The 17,717-nt window shown below is 34.3% G+C and overlaps 1 protein-coding gene across 18 annotated transcripts in view; it reads right to left on the reverse strand.

Annotated features, from left to right (window-relative positions):
* Positions 1-17,717, reverse strand: part of ADGRL3 (adhesion G protein-coupled receptor L3) — a 442,010-nt gene that overhangs the window by 73,511 nt on the left and 350,782 nt on the right. For 17 of the 18 annotated variants that reach the window (XM_069458531.1, XM_069458535.1, XM_069458534.1 and 14 more), the window contains 2 exons: positions 8,210-8,419; positions 4,635-4,855 (listed from right to left, as the gene is read on the reverse strand). In XM_069458531.1, the coding sequence (XP_069314632.1) occupies positions 4,635-4,855; positions 8,210-8,419 (431 nt within the window). The remainder of the gene's footprint in view (positions 1-4,634; positions 4,856-8,209; positions 8,420-17,717) is intronic. The other variant, XM_069458543.1, reaches the window with a different exon arrangement.

Here is a 17,717-nt window from a genome sequence, read left to right on the forward strand (position 1 = left end):
TTATAATGTTCATGACTTAATCCACATCTTTTAGAAACCCCTTATCAATTTTCTAGCTTAGATTTTCTCTCTTAGGCAATTCTCTGGACTTAGTGCCCTCCCTCCTCCTGGTCCCCACTTCTAATGCCTTCTTCCATTCAACCCAGATAGTAACCACTGTTTTTTAATTGTATACGTGAGATTGTGAGGAAAATGCTATAAACTATTAATGTGATTTTTTTCTTTAAATAAAAATTAACTGTTCAAACAGTTTGCAATTTTTGGTAATACTGCGGTAATTAAAGTTTAAATGAACTGATTAGTTTCAGGTCATAAAACCTGAGTATTTAGAACTGGATTTCCAAATCTTTCCTATTTGAATTATTGTTAAGTCAATGCCAGCCTTTGCTATAGTTTCCTTCTGATAGTATCACACTGGATAGCTTTGCTCAATGTCCACATGAACAATAGCACGGGAGACAAAAAGAAGATACAAAAAGAGAGATGAAATGGAAATAAATGCCCACTATTAACAGTACAATATAGACCTGTGGTTCATTAGCAGAAAGTTATTTTTTAAAAAAAAGACTATTGGTATTTTAGATAGATTATTTAGATGTCTGATTATTGTGACCGAATAATTATTCCAAGTACATTCTTGAGTATAATGTCAATAAAGATAAAAAGGTTTCGTTAAATAAACCTCAAAAAATAATGACTCTCTTACAAACATTGCAAATTGATGGCAAACTAAGCAGCTTCTCGCGTAAAATTATGCATGCTTTGTGTGTATGTGTTTTGTACATAATAATAAATTCAACAGTCCTAATAACATTTCACAGAAAACACATCACTTAGAGTATATCTAGAATAAAACCAGTGAATGTAAAATAGCTGGCCATATTTCTCTGAATTCTGGCTAATTCCAGTTTATTTTAGACTGTGTACTGTACATATTTGTATTTAAAAATCAACGTAGGGTATAGGAAGGTAACATCAGCAAGCAAATGTGAGATAGCAGATTTTCATGAAAAATGAGTCATATTGTAAGTAGGGAGTGGGAAACACCATATGAAATAAAATAAAAGAAATAAGCAACAGTAACAGAAACTGGAACAATAAAGACAGATTTGATAATAAGGAACAAGGTATATAATTCTATATGCAGAAATCTTCCAAGTTGTGTAAAAATTCATTGCTTATATTTTTCTTTGGGAAGATGTCTTGATTAAACCCTGATGGAAACATGAACCATTCATTTTTGCTTCTCAAGTAAACACTAATGACTGAGTAATAGTTCTATTTTCAATACCTGATTCTTCAATGGACAAAACAGCACTGTATACAGAATGGGTTGGAGGAATTCCTCAAGGGTAGAGGTTAAACATTTTTTTCATGTACTCTGAAGGCCTCTCTGTGGATAATTTATTTAAAAGGCACAAAAACCAAGATACCAAAACACTTTATGCCTACCTGTGAAATAATTTTAATGTAATTTCCCCTATAGCTTTTCTCTCTCTCTTTTCCACATATCCTGCCTTTTCTCTATATCTGTTTTGCTTCTCCTCATGTTGAGAAAAATCATAACCACAAAACTAAACAATTGTTAAGGTTTGTTTTAAATCAGTGCGTAGGAAATAAATTAGCCTCTTTTCCCACTCAGTAACAATGTCAGTAAAACGAGAGGTTCCAGTCATGCATGGTGCAGGAAATTAAAGCAATGATGGCCAAAGCTTTAACAAAGTCACAAGAGACTACATATTATTGATTCTAAGAAAAGATAGATTACTACTATCCAGAAAATGACATCGATCTCAAAATAAATGACTAAAACACAAAGCAAACAAGCTCAGTCAGTTCAGTAACAGAGAAATTTGCAAATACCTAAGGATAAAAAAAGTTAACATAAAACAATAATAACAAAAAGCAAATCAGGAAGTGCAGGACAGCAAAATTGAACTATTTAACAATATTTGAAATAGTATAAGTTCACAAAATAACTGCATCACTCAACTTAATTTCTTAGTTAGTGGGAAAATACATTAACCAAATGATCTAAGTGGAATGACTGCTAATGGATTTCTTTTGAGTTGATGAAAATAGTCTAAAATGAGATAGTACTAATGAGCATGTAACACTGTGAACATCCTAAAAACAATTGGAGTGTATACTTTAAAAGAGCGAACTTTGTGATATGTGAATTATATCCATAAAAATGTTACATAAAAAAAAATGTGATCAATCTAATGCCCTTCCCCTAAGATGTCTTTAGAGGCAACCTTGGACAATAAGTATTTTTTCTAATTCTAGTCTGTTCCACAGTCATCACTGAGATCCACAGAATGAACTCTGACTTGACTACAACTCATAAAGTTTAAAGAATAGTTGTTGTTAGTCACATTTAGATTTTAGACAAATGGCTTTATAAAGCCTGTCACTATAGTCAAGAAAAAAAAAAAACTCAACAGAATTAGATGGTCTTCTTTGAATAGCACCAATGCATGTGCTATTTTAACTATGCACCCAATAACTCTGGCATCCTCTTCTCGTCGCTCCCTCCCCGTGGATCCTCACTTCTGGGAAGCAAACTGCTTTCTTGATAGCATATTCAGACTGCTGTTTGCTGGTGGAAAGTCATGAAATCTGGCTTATTAACTTTGATACAAATTGAAGTTATCTAAGCTCATCTCAGCCTTCACTGCTACTTGGAAATCTTTTTATTAATGTCTAATTGGATCCTCAACACATTTTCCATCGTGTTCATTTCAAAGCTTTTCAAATCTCCCGTTCTCTGAATGTGACCTCACCTATTCACTCAGCAGAAGTCGGTATCTTTTACTTGATGGAAAAGATCCTCTGCTTCAAAACGAACTTTATCTGTCCTTCACAGTCACTTCAGAAGAGAAAGGTAATTTTACTACCATTAAAAAAAAATGCTAGTTTATTCGAAATAAACCTGACTTGGTTTATCACACATCGGCCACCATCTAGCTCTGTCACTGTGGGCAAGGCAACTAATTTATCTGGTCCTTGATTTTCTCATCTATAAAATTAATGTCATGGACTTGGTGAACTCTAAGGCCACTTTTCAGTACTAAATCAAGGTTTTCCTGATCTTGTGTTTAATCTTATATCTTTCTACCTCCCAGGACCTTTCCCTTTCATTCAGCCCATATATATTAAATACAAATGAGGCACTAGGTATTTTCTCTCCATTAATCTCCTCTTATCAACTTGATTCTTCTCACTCTAGACATGCTTAAGACTTCATCTTTTAAAATCCTCCTTCATTATTGTTATCACATAAGTTATTTCGCCGTTTTTCAATCAAATGACTTCAGGGTGTAAATGATACTTGAAGACTCTACTTTCTTACTACTAATTTGTCTCTTCACACCTTCCAACTTGGCTTCTGCTTCCAACACTTTATCAAAATAGTTATTGCAAAGGTGAAATGATTTTTTTCCTCAGAGCTTATCTGACTCAAATTACCTTTGACATAAAACACCACTAATAGTATTTTGAAAAAACATCTTGACATTTTCTTCTCACTTTCCTTGAACCTGTTTTTCTCTCTAAATTCTCTTTCTAAGGCTCTGCTTGGCCGGGCGCGGTGGCTCACGCCTGTAATCCTAGCACTCTGGGAGGCCGAGGCGGGTGGATTGCTCAAGGTCAGGAGTTCGAGACCAGCCTGAGCGAGACCCCGTCTCTACTAAAAATAGAAAGACATTATATGGACACCTAAAAATCTATATAGAAAAAAAAATTAGCCGGGCATAGTGGCGCATGCCTGTAGTCCCAGCTACTCGGGAGGCTGAGGCAGTAGGATCGCTTAAGCCCAGGAGTTTGAGGTTGCTGTGAGCTAAGCTGACGCCACGGCACTCACTCTAGCCTGGGCAACAAAGTGAGACTCTGTCTCAACAAAAAAAAAAAAAAAAAAAAATAAGGCTCTGCTTACCTCTTTCTCTTTCTCTACTTTTATTTTCTCTCCTGGGGCTATTGAAACTTTCATTCATTCTGAGAATCTCAACTGTTATATTTATGTAGATTACAAAAATATTTTTAGCTGAACTCCTTTCTAATATGCTGGAAATCTCTCTATATACGTCCCATCAATTTGAAGTTATGTTGAAAATAAATTTCATCCCTATACCCCAGCACCCACCTAGGAGAAAAAAGAGGACAAACACAACTCCCCCTGCTCCTGTAGTCTTTCTGTTAATGATATAAAAAGCTGTCCAGTGACTAGAACTGACATTGTCAGGAAGAAGAGAAGCCACCAATGTCAAGGACTGCACTGTCCTTTGATAGCACGCAGTTTTTCAAAAAGCTAGTTCTTCATTTGACACATCTTCCAAAATTCTGAAAAAAATATTTAAATTATCATCTCCTTATAATGATTCAAGATTATCATGCAGAGATGAAAAAATTATACTGCTTTAAAACAGCGTAATCCTGAGTCTCAAGATGTTTTTTTCTTTTTACATCATAACCAAAGTATAACCATGAACTGAATTATGCCCATTTGCTGCTCCAGCTCCTCCATTTATTGCTACGCGGTAAAATAAAGAGCTTATCGTCCAAGAAAATACAAAGGTTTTATTTCCACTAGATTTAAAAAGAGATGAAAGAAAGAAAGAAAATAATGCACTCACACTTTATCTGTTCCATAACTCCTGTAATCTACTGCAGCCGACACAGCCACAATGAGGGCAGGCATCCCATAACCGACCAGATAGAAGTATTTCCTACGTGAATGTTCACTCTCAAAAACCTCCACCAGCATGATGTAGAGCTGCACTCCCTCCAGGAACATCCAGGTGAAGGCAGCCAAGAAGAAGAAATGTAAGAGGGCAGCAAAAACAGCACAGGCAATCTAGGAAAAGGAACAAGTAATTCAGTCAAATAACAACCCCACGGAATATTGGTTCACTGCCATAAAACCAAATTAAATATTTACCAAGACTACCTTAAAGATAGGGCTGCAAAACAATACTCTGGAGAAGATTCTTAAACTACAGATATTAAAAACTACTATAATTAAATATAAACTATCTTTGAAAACAGGATCTAACATTCCTAATGGCTTATGGATGACGGCATAGCATTAGAATAAGGAAAAATGATAATATTTAGGAAAAATTCTAGTAAGAGCCTATGAATAATTATTACTGAAATTAGTTTAAAGATTTAAAAATAGATCTCAAGACATTTTTTCTCATGGCCATAATCATGTGTGTGCTAACATAGTAAGTTCTTTAATTGTTAATGAAAGAGAAACATTAAACTAAAGGAAATAAAAGCTCTTAAAATTAAATAACATAGTCAATTTCAGTTTATGGGATGAGATTAATTAATTATTATTAATTGCTTGTTTATTTCTTTCCTGCCTTGTTTCAGAAAGGCTCTAAGGTGACTTTGGAAAGTTTGTGCTACACAAGTGTAACCAGAACTAAGTAGGAAAAATAATACTGTTTTCAAAAATGTATTCTTTTGTAAATTAGTTTTTAACTACAAATAAATACTGGTTCTGAATGAAAAAAAAATGGATGTGGTTAAAGTTAAATGTTCTAGAAGTGCTTTCTTTCCCTGTTTTTTTGTTATTGTACTAAATATTGGTCTAGACGAGCTTGGCAAAAACAACAAAAAATGGTAGCCAGCCCTTATTTTTGTATATTTCCTAAGGTACTACAAGTTTCAGCTGACCGTCTATTAATTTCCTATTCTTATATCAGTTCCTGAAATTCTCACTCCTTTGGGTTCTTCTTTTTTTATTGGAAGTCCTGATTAAAATCTATAGCGTCTACTAGAAAAGATCAACAAACTTTTAGAAATGATCAGAGTAGTATAGGTTCATTGATGAGTACGACCCTTAAGAAATGAGACACAGGGCATTCAGCTTCCCTGGGTTAGAGAGATGGCAATGAAGGGAAGATAGGGAAGTCGAGTGTCTGAGGCATAGAGAGAAATCAGGTCCTAAACACTATGTGGGGTGCAGAAGAGGACATCTTCGCAGTAGTGAGAGTAAAGACTAGTTTTGCTGAGTTGCATCCTACCCGTGTTTTTCATATCAATCATTGTTCATTATATTACTTGTCAGAATTCAGTTTTGTGCAGTATGCAATGTTTGGTGGAGTTTTTCATACCATATGTAACATCAGGAAACAAAAATAAGAATAAGGTTTCTAAATGAAAAGAAATCACACAGTATTTGAATCGCAAGCTAACAAGAGAATAAAATGATATCTTCTTAGAAAATAATACAGTTTTCCATTTCTTACATTTTAGAGTTAGAATTTCAACTATTAATTTTTGTTATCATAAGGCTTTACTTTGGAGGAAAGAAATGTGTGTACTTTGATTGCTTATTCATAGGTATGCATTTATGGGAAAAGCTGTCACATTAGTATATGATACCCAATTAAAAATATAACCACTATAATTGTACCCTTTGCAGTCATTAATCATGAATGTGTAATCACAAACATGAATTCAAATGCATTTTTATTGTAAAATACTCCATACATATGGGCAAACACCACAGAATAGCATTAAGTGAATGAACTATTTATTATGCTTACAAGTCTTCTAAAAATGAAAGTTTTCTGCTCATTTGCAGTTTTAGTCATGAGAACAAACTTGTACCAAGCACATAAACCTTAAGCAAACTGAAATTGCATCTCAAAAATTGTAAGTGGGCATAAAATCTGTGTTATATATTAAATATTGTCTGTTATTTATATCTTCTGTTTGGTTTTACCAAGAACAGTTGGTTACTTTTGTTCCTTTTGTTTTCTTTTTTTCCCTTCTTCTTTTCCTTCCCTCCTTGATATGACTAAATGTAGGTAGTAATAAAGTACAAACTTGGCACTTGAAGATGTGACCAGAAATCAAGCAAATATAAAGTGCCAAAGAAAATTTGGCAAAAGTTCATATATTCTAAAAATTACCTGCAGCTTGTACTACTTTACCAAATATGTCCATTAGAAAAACTCTTTTTAGACATGCAGATTTTAATTTAGTGTCTGTTTTTTAAGATCTATTATAAAGCTTATAAAACAACAACTACATCTGTTAAGATATTCCTCCATTCTCTAAACAATTTTATTAAACTTCCTTCAGTACTTAGCTCTGTGATTTAAAAAAATAAAGAAACAAAATAATGACAATATACAGTTATTTAGAAAGATAAGTTTTTAAAACAATTTCTGAAGCAGTGTTTTACATCTCACTGCCGATAGGAATGCAAAATGATACAGCCACTTTTTTGAGGACAGTTTGGCAGTTTCTTACAAGACTAAACATACTCTTACTATACAATCCAGCAATTGTGTTCCTTGGTATTTACCCAAGGGGGTTGACAATTTATGTCCACACAAACACCTGCACATGAAGGCTTATGGCAGTTTTATCAGAATTGCCAAAACTTACAAGCATCCAATATGTCCTTCAGTAGGTGAATGGATAAACAAATTGTGGTACATCACATAATAGAATATTATTCAATACTAAAAATAAATAAGCTATCAGGCAATGAAAAGACAGAAAGGAAACTTAAATATATATTACTAAGGGAAAGACACCAATCTGAAAAAGCTACATATTGCATGATTCTAATTATATGACATTCTGGAAAAGCCAAAACTTTGGAGACAGTACAAAAAAGACCAGTTGCCATGGGTTAGGGGAAAAAGAGGAATGAATAGCAGGAGCACAGAGAATTTTTAGGGCAGTGACAATACTCTGTATTATGCTCTAAGGGTAGATATATGCCATTATATATTTGTCCAAACTCAGAGAATGTACATCATCAAGAGTGAACCATAATATAAATTATGGAATCAGGTGATAATGATGTGTCAGTGTAGGTTGATGAATTGTCACAAATGTACCACTCTGGTGGGGAGATGTAGATAACAGAGTAGGGTATGCATGTGTAGGCGGAGGGAGAAATCTCTGTATTTTCTGCTTAATTTTGCTGTAAAGCAAAAACCACTCTCTCTATATAAAAGCAAAAACCAAATCTCTCTATATAAAAAAGTATACACCTCTTTCATATCATTCACTGCTTCTTTATGACAATGGGATATGAAAAATGGAACACTGGCTAAGATGTGAAAATTAGCATCTATCTTAGATAACAGGAAGAGAATGAATATTTCTGGTATTGGCAGTATTGGAAAGCTGGAAGTGGAAAAATTCTTTAGTAGTATCAATACAGGTTGCTTACAGGTTGGTCAGTTCGGTTGATTCCAATCAGGAAGAGCAGTTCTGCTACAAAGAGGCTGATGCAGAGGTTCTTGTGAATGGTGTTACGGTCGCTCTGGAGCCCGCGGAAAAAGCAAAATGTGAAGATGCAAATCAGGAGACAAACAAGGGACAGCAAAATTCCAACCCACGTGATCACATCCAGAAGAAGGTCATGGACCGCATCACTGTGCTGGAAACACAACAAAAAAGCCATAAGTTGCACTTATACATAAGCAGTTATAAAGTTTTATAAGGACCTGGATTCAGGAAACATGATTTTAATAATGCATGAAGTATTCTCCATACCCACCATGAATAAAATAACTTAATTATTTGGATTTTCTATTCTATAGATAAAGCATTTCATCTCTTCTTTGATGTATAAATCAGTTTGATATTCAGAGATGACAATGGTGTGTTTGCTCCTTTCTTAACTACATACATTTTCAGAATACAAGTAGTTGAAGCAGACCTACTTAATTTTGGCCAAAGATTTCAAAGTAAAACTTTTTTTTTTTTAAATCTATATAACTTTTTTTAAAACTAAATTTGGACAACTCCTACTGAGGAGTAGTATTTTAAAAATTAAGCTATGCACATAGGGAAATGGTGTTTTAGCTCACCTAAGGATCTTTTATAAAAAAAGCAATTCCTTTGTCTTATAAATCTTTTATCAGAATTTCCAAAGTTGAGTCTTATAAGTATGTATTTTTGTAAAGATTCCCAGTTAATTCTGATGAATACCCACATACGTGTACAATTTATTTAGCGGGGAGATCTAAAAGACTGAGGATAGTCATTGGATTTATATTCATATTGAATGGCTTAAAGAGATCAGGAAGTTTGATCCTCGAAAGGTTTTGCAAGAATAGAGCCTATTATCTGTAGACAGAAAATAAATATTCAGAATTACTATACCAAAGAGCAGCATAAAACAGACAGTAGAGCTAAGACACAATGAAAAGTTCATGAAAACTTCTGTACCGAAACTGCATGTTTTGGCTCTGTTAGAATAGTACTGTGAGCTCCACATTTGCCACGTACTTGGTCACCCATGATTTCATTTCTGTCCTTGTTCTAAGATTCAAAACTCTGTTTCCACCCTATAGTGGTTTGCTTCTACCCAAAACAACCTCTGTGAAGGTTTAGAATTTATAGTGGCTCAACACATTGATGTACCAAGATGGTGGAGCAGGGTTGAGAAATTGCCTGTCAATTCCTCTTTTCTTTCTAGGATTCTTGAAAAGTCCTAAATACCTAACTTCCATCAGTAGGGAACAGATAAATAAAGGTTAGTTTATGCAATGATATTCTAAAGAACAGTAGAAAATCAGTGTGCCAGATTTACAGTTACAAACATAGACACTTCAGAAAAATCTAGTATTAGGGTTTTTTTTTAATAAAAAGCAAAAAGCAAAAGAATCTACACAGTATGATGTCATTAATGTAAAATTTGAAAATACACAAATCAATGACATTGATCTTTATGGATATATGCAAAAGCAGTAAAAGTATAAACATGTACATGGAAAAATTTTAAGTAGACAAAAAGAGAAGTGTTTCTGATTGATGCTTTTTCAACATGTAGATCATACGTATTGACTTTTGTTTCAGGATGAAAGTTACCACATTTACTTGTCTTAAGTTAGCCAAACTTAAAAATATATAAATATCCAGGCTTCCTATTTTATTATTTTTCAAGCTTCATGTTTTCAAAGATTATTCCAAATGCAGAAATTCTTAGAAGTGAGCCACCATGCTGTAACCTGAATCAAAGCACTTCTCATACTGCCAGGTATGACTTCACAGTTGTTATTTGACGAAGACCTCAGCTAGAACACTGCCAATGAAACAGTTTTGAAATATTCCTGCATAACTCTTAACATATTTCTCAGAAGGAGCTCAAATCATGAAAGAAAACCACATGAAATTTTGCTTTAACTGCTTTTTTCTCTAGAGGATACTACTAAAGCAGTGTTGAGTCTCTGATAGCTTAAATTACTTTTACTATTTGAGAGTGAAGAGTGGTTAGTGCTACCTAGTTCCCTGAACAGAGGGCTATTTTTCTCTCTTCTTTGACTCAAAGGAAAAATGCTGTGATTAAGTATCAAGCACCAATGTTCAGCACAGCAGTCTTTCATAATGGGAAAAATGGTAGGTAGAATACCTTCTCGAATGTATCGTAACAACCTAAAACACTAACAAAAAAAAAAAAAAAAGAAGAAGAAGAAGACAAGAAAAAAAGAAAAGAAAAAACTCCTGTCTTTGTCTGGGTAGTTGCATTATTAGAAGTGTATTTACTGTAATCAGTGCCTCAGTAGACCCTTCAAAATCCCATGCAGAGTTATTAAGAGAAGAATATCCTATTTCAAAGCATCAGTAGCAAAAGTACACAATACTCAAACACAGAACAAAAAAGCCTAGTGGCCCATTTACCTTTCAGGTATGACTGTTTAGCTAGGAAACCATCAACACCAACACCTATATGTATGCTATACTGGGAGAGCAGCACCCCTCGAATACAACTCAACACTTGAATTTTACCAGTAAGATGAAACAAACAATGAACATTAAATGCCAATAAGAGCCGCAAGTATAAAGAGCCTTCTTTATACAATAACAGTGAGCCACCATAGAACTTCCAGGAGGTCAGTGCATGAAAAAAATCAAACGCCCTTCAAGAGGATGGTCGACTGAAGAAAACTGCTAGGTATAGTCGTAACAGTGTGATAATGGATCAAATATTTCTATTTCTGAGGTTCCGTGTTTGTGAACACTATATAACTCGATCACCAATAACACTAAACTATATACTATTATGTACCTTGAGAGCATGGATCTTATCCATCTTATTAATATTATATCCCAGCACCTAGTACTGTGCTTGACCCAGAAAGTGCTTTAAAAAATTTGGTTGTGAAGGAATACATTCCTATTCCTCTTAGACCAAATGCCTTAGTGCTGAACCCTCTTATGTCAGTATAGCTTTAGCATTCATTTAACCACCACATAGATGTTTAATAAGGTAGCAAATATTATATGTCCAAGACTAAGTTCCTCATCTTGTTCTATTCTTCCCCCACATCCCCCCAAATCTGTTCTTTCCTTTGTTTTCTCCAATTTGGTAAATAGCAACTCCATTCTTGGAAGTATTCTGGTCCAAAACTTAGCAGATATTGATTCCTCTATTTCTTTCACTCACTACATTTGATACAGCGGAAAATCTTGTGGGCCCTACCTTATAAATCTGACAGATTCTCATCACCTCAACTGCACCAGCTTGGTTGGAGCCATCAGATTTTTTTCTAATAACTTCCTAATTGATCTCCCAACTGTGACCTTAATCCCCCTTCCCTGGATATTCAGCAGAATAGAAAGATTCTTTTTAAATGTAAGTCAGACAATATCACTCCTATAATCAAAGCCTTCAATGACTTCCGTCTCAATGAAAATAAATACCAAAGTATTTACAAAGGACTACACAGTCCTAAAACCTGCACCCCTGTGACATCATTTCCTATCCTCTCCCTCTAGTTATTCCACTCCAGTTGCCCTGCTCCATTGTTTGAATGTGTCAGGGACATTCCAGCCCCAGGGTCTTTGCATTTGACACTCCTTGGCCTGGTATGTTCTTCCAAAAGATACCTACATGGCTTACTTGCTACCCTCCTTTAGTTATTAATTCAAATGTCACCTTCTCACAGAGGGTTTTCCTGAGTCATCCTATCTAAAACACCTTTTCCCCATTCTGACCCTCTCTACTGCTTTTCCTGCATTATCTTCTCCTCTGCACTTACCTAAACTATACATTTTATTCATTTTTCTTATTTTTTTTCCTGTGTCCCCCTCACCACTAGAAAGTTCCAAGAGAATAAGTTATTTCATCTCTTCTGATCATCAGTACCCCAGTTTCTAGAGAATTGTCTGCAATTCATGTGTTGATTGAATAAATGCATCTCTCTTTAATTATCCTCATCTTCTACAATGAATTTAGATGACCACGTACAAGTTGTACCTGCTGCCAACTACACAGTTCTTGGGACCCTTAGGTTCTTAAATCACCTGCTCTAAAATTTTAATTAAAAGACAAAGAAAATCTGAACTGGAGAATGAGAACCTTGCTGTATTACAATAGCTTAAGATATTCAGTAATGTGAAGGTATCAAGCAATTAGGAAAACGGAGACGAAAGTATAGATGTAAATAAGAGAACTTTAGAGTAACTTTTGGAGTCTAAAGCCATGGACTTTACCTTGTCATTCCAATTTAGTGACTGCTACCTTGAGCCATGTACTTAACCTCTTTGAGTATCAGAAGCCCCATCCACATGGGGGTAAAATAACTGAGGGTTCAAGTTATTGTGATAACTAACATAGGTGAAAGTAAGGAAGCAAATATTTCTTTTTTTAAGCTGAATATATTTTGAAATATTTTCATGTTTAACAGTAACCTTCACTTAACTCATCAAAAGTCTATATGAATGATATAGGGAGGATCAGAAAAATAATAACTATGACAATAATAAATGTTAATATTATTTTACCTAAGGACAACAAACATTATTCCAACCAGTTAATGAGTAATCTAATTACACTTTATAACATTTCTAGTGGAGTTCATATTATTAGTAATATTTGTGCTACTGAAAAATTAAGGCCACACAAATGCCCATGGCATCTGAAGAAGGCAGATTTTCACTTTAGAATCTGAATCCCACCTTCTTTACTGTACAACTGTGCTTATGGCTTTTAAATAATAAAACAGGAAGAGACACAAATTCATCTGTATATTTTTCCTTAATTTATAACAAAAAGACAATCAAGTATCAAGTAAGATTCACATTTAAAATTTTTTTTTTTTCCAGGATCTGGACCACAGACCAGGATAATTTATAGCAAAGTTTGCAATAAAGTTTGAAAAACTTACCAAAAACATGAAAATAAACAAAAATATCAAAAACTTTAAGGAAATTAGCTTCTTAAGGGAAGATGGGGGATGTGAGGGAAGATCACAGAGGGGAATGACAGAATGATTCATCAGAAGATAATTTCAAAAAATTCATACTTCTCCAGAAAGACATTTTTATAATAGTATTTGTTAGCCTTTCTATGAAGTTTCTATTTCTATGTGAAATGCCAAATGTTTTGCAATACCTACAGAAAGTTTGTAATTTTCCTCCTATTTTTATCTTACCCAATCCGATTTGTCTTTGTCACTCAGCACCCAAATATCACGAATGGGTAAGCGGTGGGGGAGAAAAGATGGCTTATACAGTGATGTCTTGTGAAAGCCACTTTGTCCGTGTAAATAAAACTCCCAAATATAGCAATAGGTACATGTAATGAAACTGAGGCCAAATTCATGGAATAGGGAAATGTGACTTTTCTTTCACGATTTTTTTTTTTTTGATCATGCTGGTGACCTCGTGATTTTTTAAAATAACCATTTGAGTACACTAAGACTTTATGTGGAAATCTTGATATTTCTAACTTTATTGTCAAAAAATCAAGTCAGTAAACAAAATAGAGAAATGAATCTTAAAATATTTTTTATATTAACTGCATAAGGGTTTCCAAATGGTACACAACCTATAAGAATTACTTTTGAACCTATCTGGATAGTTTATTCTTTTTTAAAAAATAATATTAGAGAAAAGCATTTTCCAGATACTTCTTGAAAAATCACCCTATAATAATTATTAACTGCAGGCCAGTAATTATCAAGAATCTGTTTTACTTTCTGCATAATAATGTATTATTTTAATGTTGAGCCACATTTGTTAAAGTGCAATAATATGATTTTTAAATTGCCTCTTAAACACATCTTGTTCTGAAATATTTGTAATATAGCTAATATGAGTTTCTTCTTTTTTTATGGAAACGTATAAGCATTCACTTTACTACTAACATATCCATGGGCATAAAACATTGATTTGAATCATAAATTTCAATGAAGGCTGTAGGATTCTAAAAACCCTATTTTCTGATAAATGTGGCATGAACTCTGTGAAATAAGTTCCTGGCACTGCCGTAACTCTTGGGAGCCAGGTCATGAGACACAAAGGTCACCCCACAAGCTCTTGGAAAAGTACTAAAGGCTCAATGGTCTGAAGAAATTAGAATTTCCTTTGCAGAACAGGATGAAAGTCACAGTTTGGTAACCCAGTAAGAAGGACAATATGATTGCATTTCTTACCTTTCTTTTTAATAGCACATTAACCCAAACAACCTACCCACAATTTTCAAATTTGAATTAAATTGAAAACCAATCTAAATATTTTCAGGCTTTCATTGCTTAAAAGAGAAACTTGAGCAAGTATTATAAGAGCACACAAAACCATTCATATCCAACCGTCCTTTGGATAGAACTTATTCCACAAAATCTCTTTGTTTTCAGAAGCACAATTATTATGCTTAGCACACTCAAAGTTATTTGAGATCTCCTTGCTTTGAATTAATGGTGAAACAGATCTGAAACTACTATAATGAAGGAGACAGACAAGGAAATAAGAGAAAATGTGGGAACTAAGTACTGTATGGTAGCTGAGAGTTCAACCCAGATACAGGTATGAAAAGGGAAGATTAACAATGATTAATTAAAAAGCAATTTATGATCGATGGGAAGTTTTTAAAGGAAATGAAATGATCAATCAGTAGATAAGAAAGGAATTTAGGAGTATCTAGGGTAAAGGTGAGGACAGGAAATGAAGCTGGGCAGATAGAGCATTTCATCCTTAGCATTTCTGAGTTAAATAAAGTGATTAGTAATAATAGCTAACCTATAACTTTCAAAATGTCAGATTCTATTAGAAGTGCTTATGTATTTTCTTAGGGTGCTCATTTTAATCCTATAAAACACTATGATATAATACTATTATCTCCAATTTACAGATGAAGAAACTGAAACACAGAGAACAGGTAGTTTACCCGAGATCATTCAACTAGTATACAGTAGAGATACAATTAGTAGAGTGACAAAGTGCCCAGGTTGGCTTAGTACTGTCCTAGTTTTAGTGCTAAAGTTGTGCATCTTGGGAAAACCCTCTCCAAGATATAAAAAGCCCCAGATTTCAGAGATGAGTGAAGAAGGTTGGAAGAAAATACAAAATCTATAGGATGGCCTAGAAAATAGACGCTGAAAGCAACAGTATTTTTAGTGTTGAATGGATGCACCTTCATTAGTGGCTCCCGCTGGGTTTTACCCTGACTGCTGATGTCAGTAACCATGATCTGTGGTCCCAATACTGGATCCTTCACTGTTGCTACACTATGAGTGTTGTGACTTAATTAGGCAACTTAAGTGCATTGTGATCCCGAGCTCCTTTTTAACTTTGCCTGTGAATTAACAGCTATGCTTGATATCAAGATTGTGCTACTTTAATTTTTATATTGTGAATACTGTGATCATTTTTTCTAACAGTTCAGTGATAGGAGTATGGCTATGACACCAAAGCTAGCATGACAATACTGAAAAAGAAGGTTAAACAACTGTGTTATTTTAAAGACACATGGAAAGACTAGGTTAGGGAGCAAATCAAAACAGAGCATACTGCACAATATGCAGAAATGAATTGGGGACTAGGCATGAAAGAGAAGGTGATATGAATGCACCTATGGAGACTATATCTTACAAGTCTAGGATGAGACAGGCATGTTTTTGTAAATAAACCCACTATTTTTCATCTCCCCTCAAAAAACATCAATGTTCTCTTGAAAATAGCAGTTATCAAATTAGCTTGAGTATACAGTAAGGGTAAGTATGCATTTTTGTTTAGTTCCCTTGATTGCTCTATGCACCTGATTCAGAGGTTGCAACTAAAAAAAATCCTGTGAGTAAATAAAAGGGGGAATTTTGATAAGCAGTATGTTGGCCCCTTATAGTGTAGAGCTGATTCTGTCAGATCTTAATAATGATCATGCTTTTGACAGAATATCAAGTGATATGCTGAATCATTGCAATGAAAAATAATGTTCCCTCTAGCTCTTAGGTACTTTGATTTGAAAAATGGCATTTCAAATCATCTTGTTGATTTCTAAGAAGATTTTAATGAAACTTCAGAAGACATAAAAGACTTAACATCTTGTCCAAATATAGAGTAGACTTCGCCCATCTATCTACTTATTTGACAGACAGAGCAAATGTAAATTTTGAAAAATTTCATTCAGCCTTTACACTTCTTACAAGTGAAAATGAATAGTTCTTACGTACAAATGTCTTGTGCACCTTTAAACAATAATGATGAAAAGGTATATGATTTGCCTACCTGTGATATTGAAGTTTCATAAGGAAAATTTTTGGTCACTTTTCAGTTTCCTTAAAATGTGTAGAAGCACTTACTGAGCTTTTTGACTTTCTAGAAGTAGAAGGAGTTAGTCTCCTGAGATATGTGCCTAAAAGATGGCTATCATTGTGGCTGGCCATAAAAATGATGTTAACATATTGGACTTATGTAAAATTATATTTTCAAAGTTTGAAACAAAAAGAATGTCTCCATTTAATTTTGAAATACATGACTGATGAAAACAAAGAGAGAGATTACAATAACACAGAAACATACATGATGCCTAGGTGTGAATGCCTTAAGTAAAATTTTAAAAAATAAACCAAAAAGAAAACAAAGAAATGTACAGGATGTTTCTCTAAAATTGTTTGATGATCTCTGAAGAAGCTATAAGGAATCTGGGAAAAGATGAAATGACTCTACCTGAGTTGCCTGAAGCTCTATGTAGGTTCGGACAAAAACTCATACAGTATAAAAAGGGACTCATTTTGGGGATTTAAAATTGTTTCCAAAAATGTCACTGGAAAAGGGCAGTCAAGTTAAACAGGAATTTTTCATTTCTTTACTAAAGCTGTAACTTGTTTAGAATCTGCTATGGTTTGAATGTGTCCCCCAAAGTTCATGGGTTGGAAACTTAGTCCCCAGCAGTATTGAGAGGTAGAATCTTTAAGAGGTGATTGATTAGGTCATGAGGTCTCTTCTCGCAGAAATGGGTTAATGTTATGGTGAGAGTGGGCTTGTTACAAAAGCAAGTTCAGCCGTTCATTGCCCTCTTGCTCTCTCTCGCATGCTTTCTTGCTCTTCTGCCTTCCACCATGGCATAACTAACAAAAAGGACCTCACCACATGCCAGCACTTAGACTACCCAGCCTCCAGAAATGTAAATAAATCTCTGTTCTTTATAAATTACCTACTATGTAGTATTCTGTTATAGCAACACAAAACAGCCTAAGACAGAATCCAATCTTGAGTTCATAAGGTAGAATTATGCGCTTTGAAATTATTACCCTTGATAGTGTTTTAACTTGTCTTGTCATCCAATATGCTTGGAAGTGTTTACAAATGATGGACATTTTGGATGGGAACAATCTATATGATAAATTCATAGACGCAAAGGACCTAATTGACAGACGGCTGGTCTACCACAACAAGCCTGCAGATACAAAGTGGATGGGCATTTTTGGTGAGCTGGGACCTAATTTCTACAA

This window comes from Eulemur rufifrons, chromosome 24 (assembly GCF_041146395.1).
Source record: "Eulemur rufifrons isolate Redbay chromosome 24, OSU_ERuf_1, whole genome shotgun sequence".
Classification (NCBI taxonomy): Eukaryota; Metazoa; Chordata; class Mammalia; order Primates; family Lemuridae; genus Eulemur; species Eulemur rufifrons.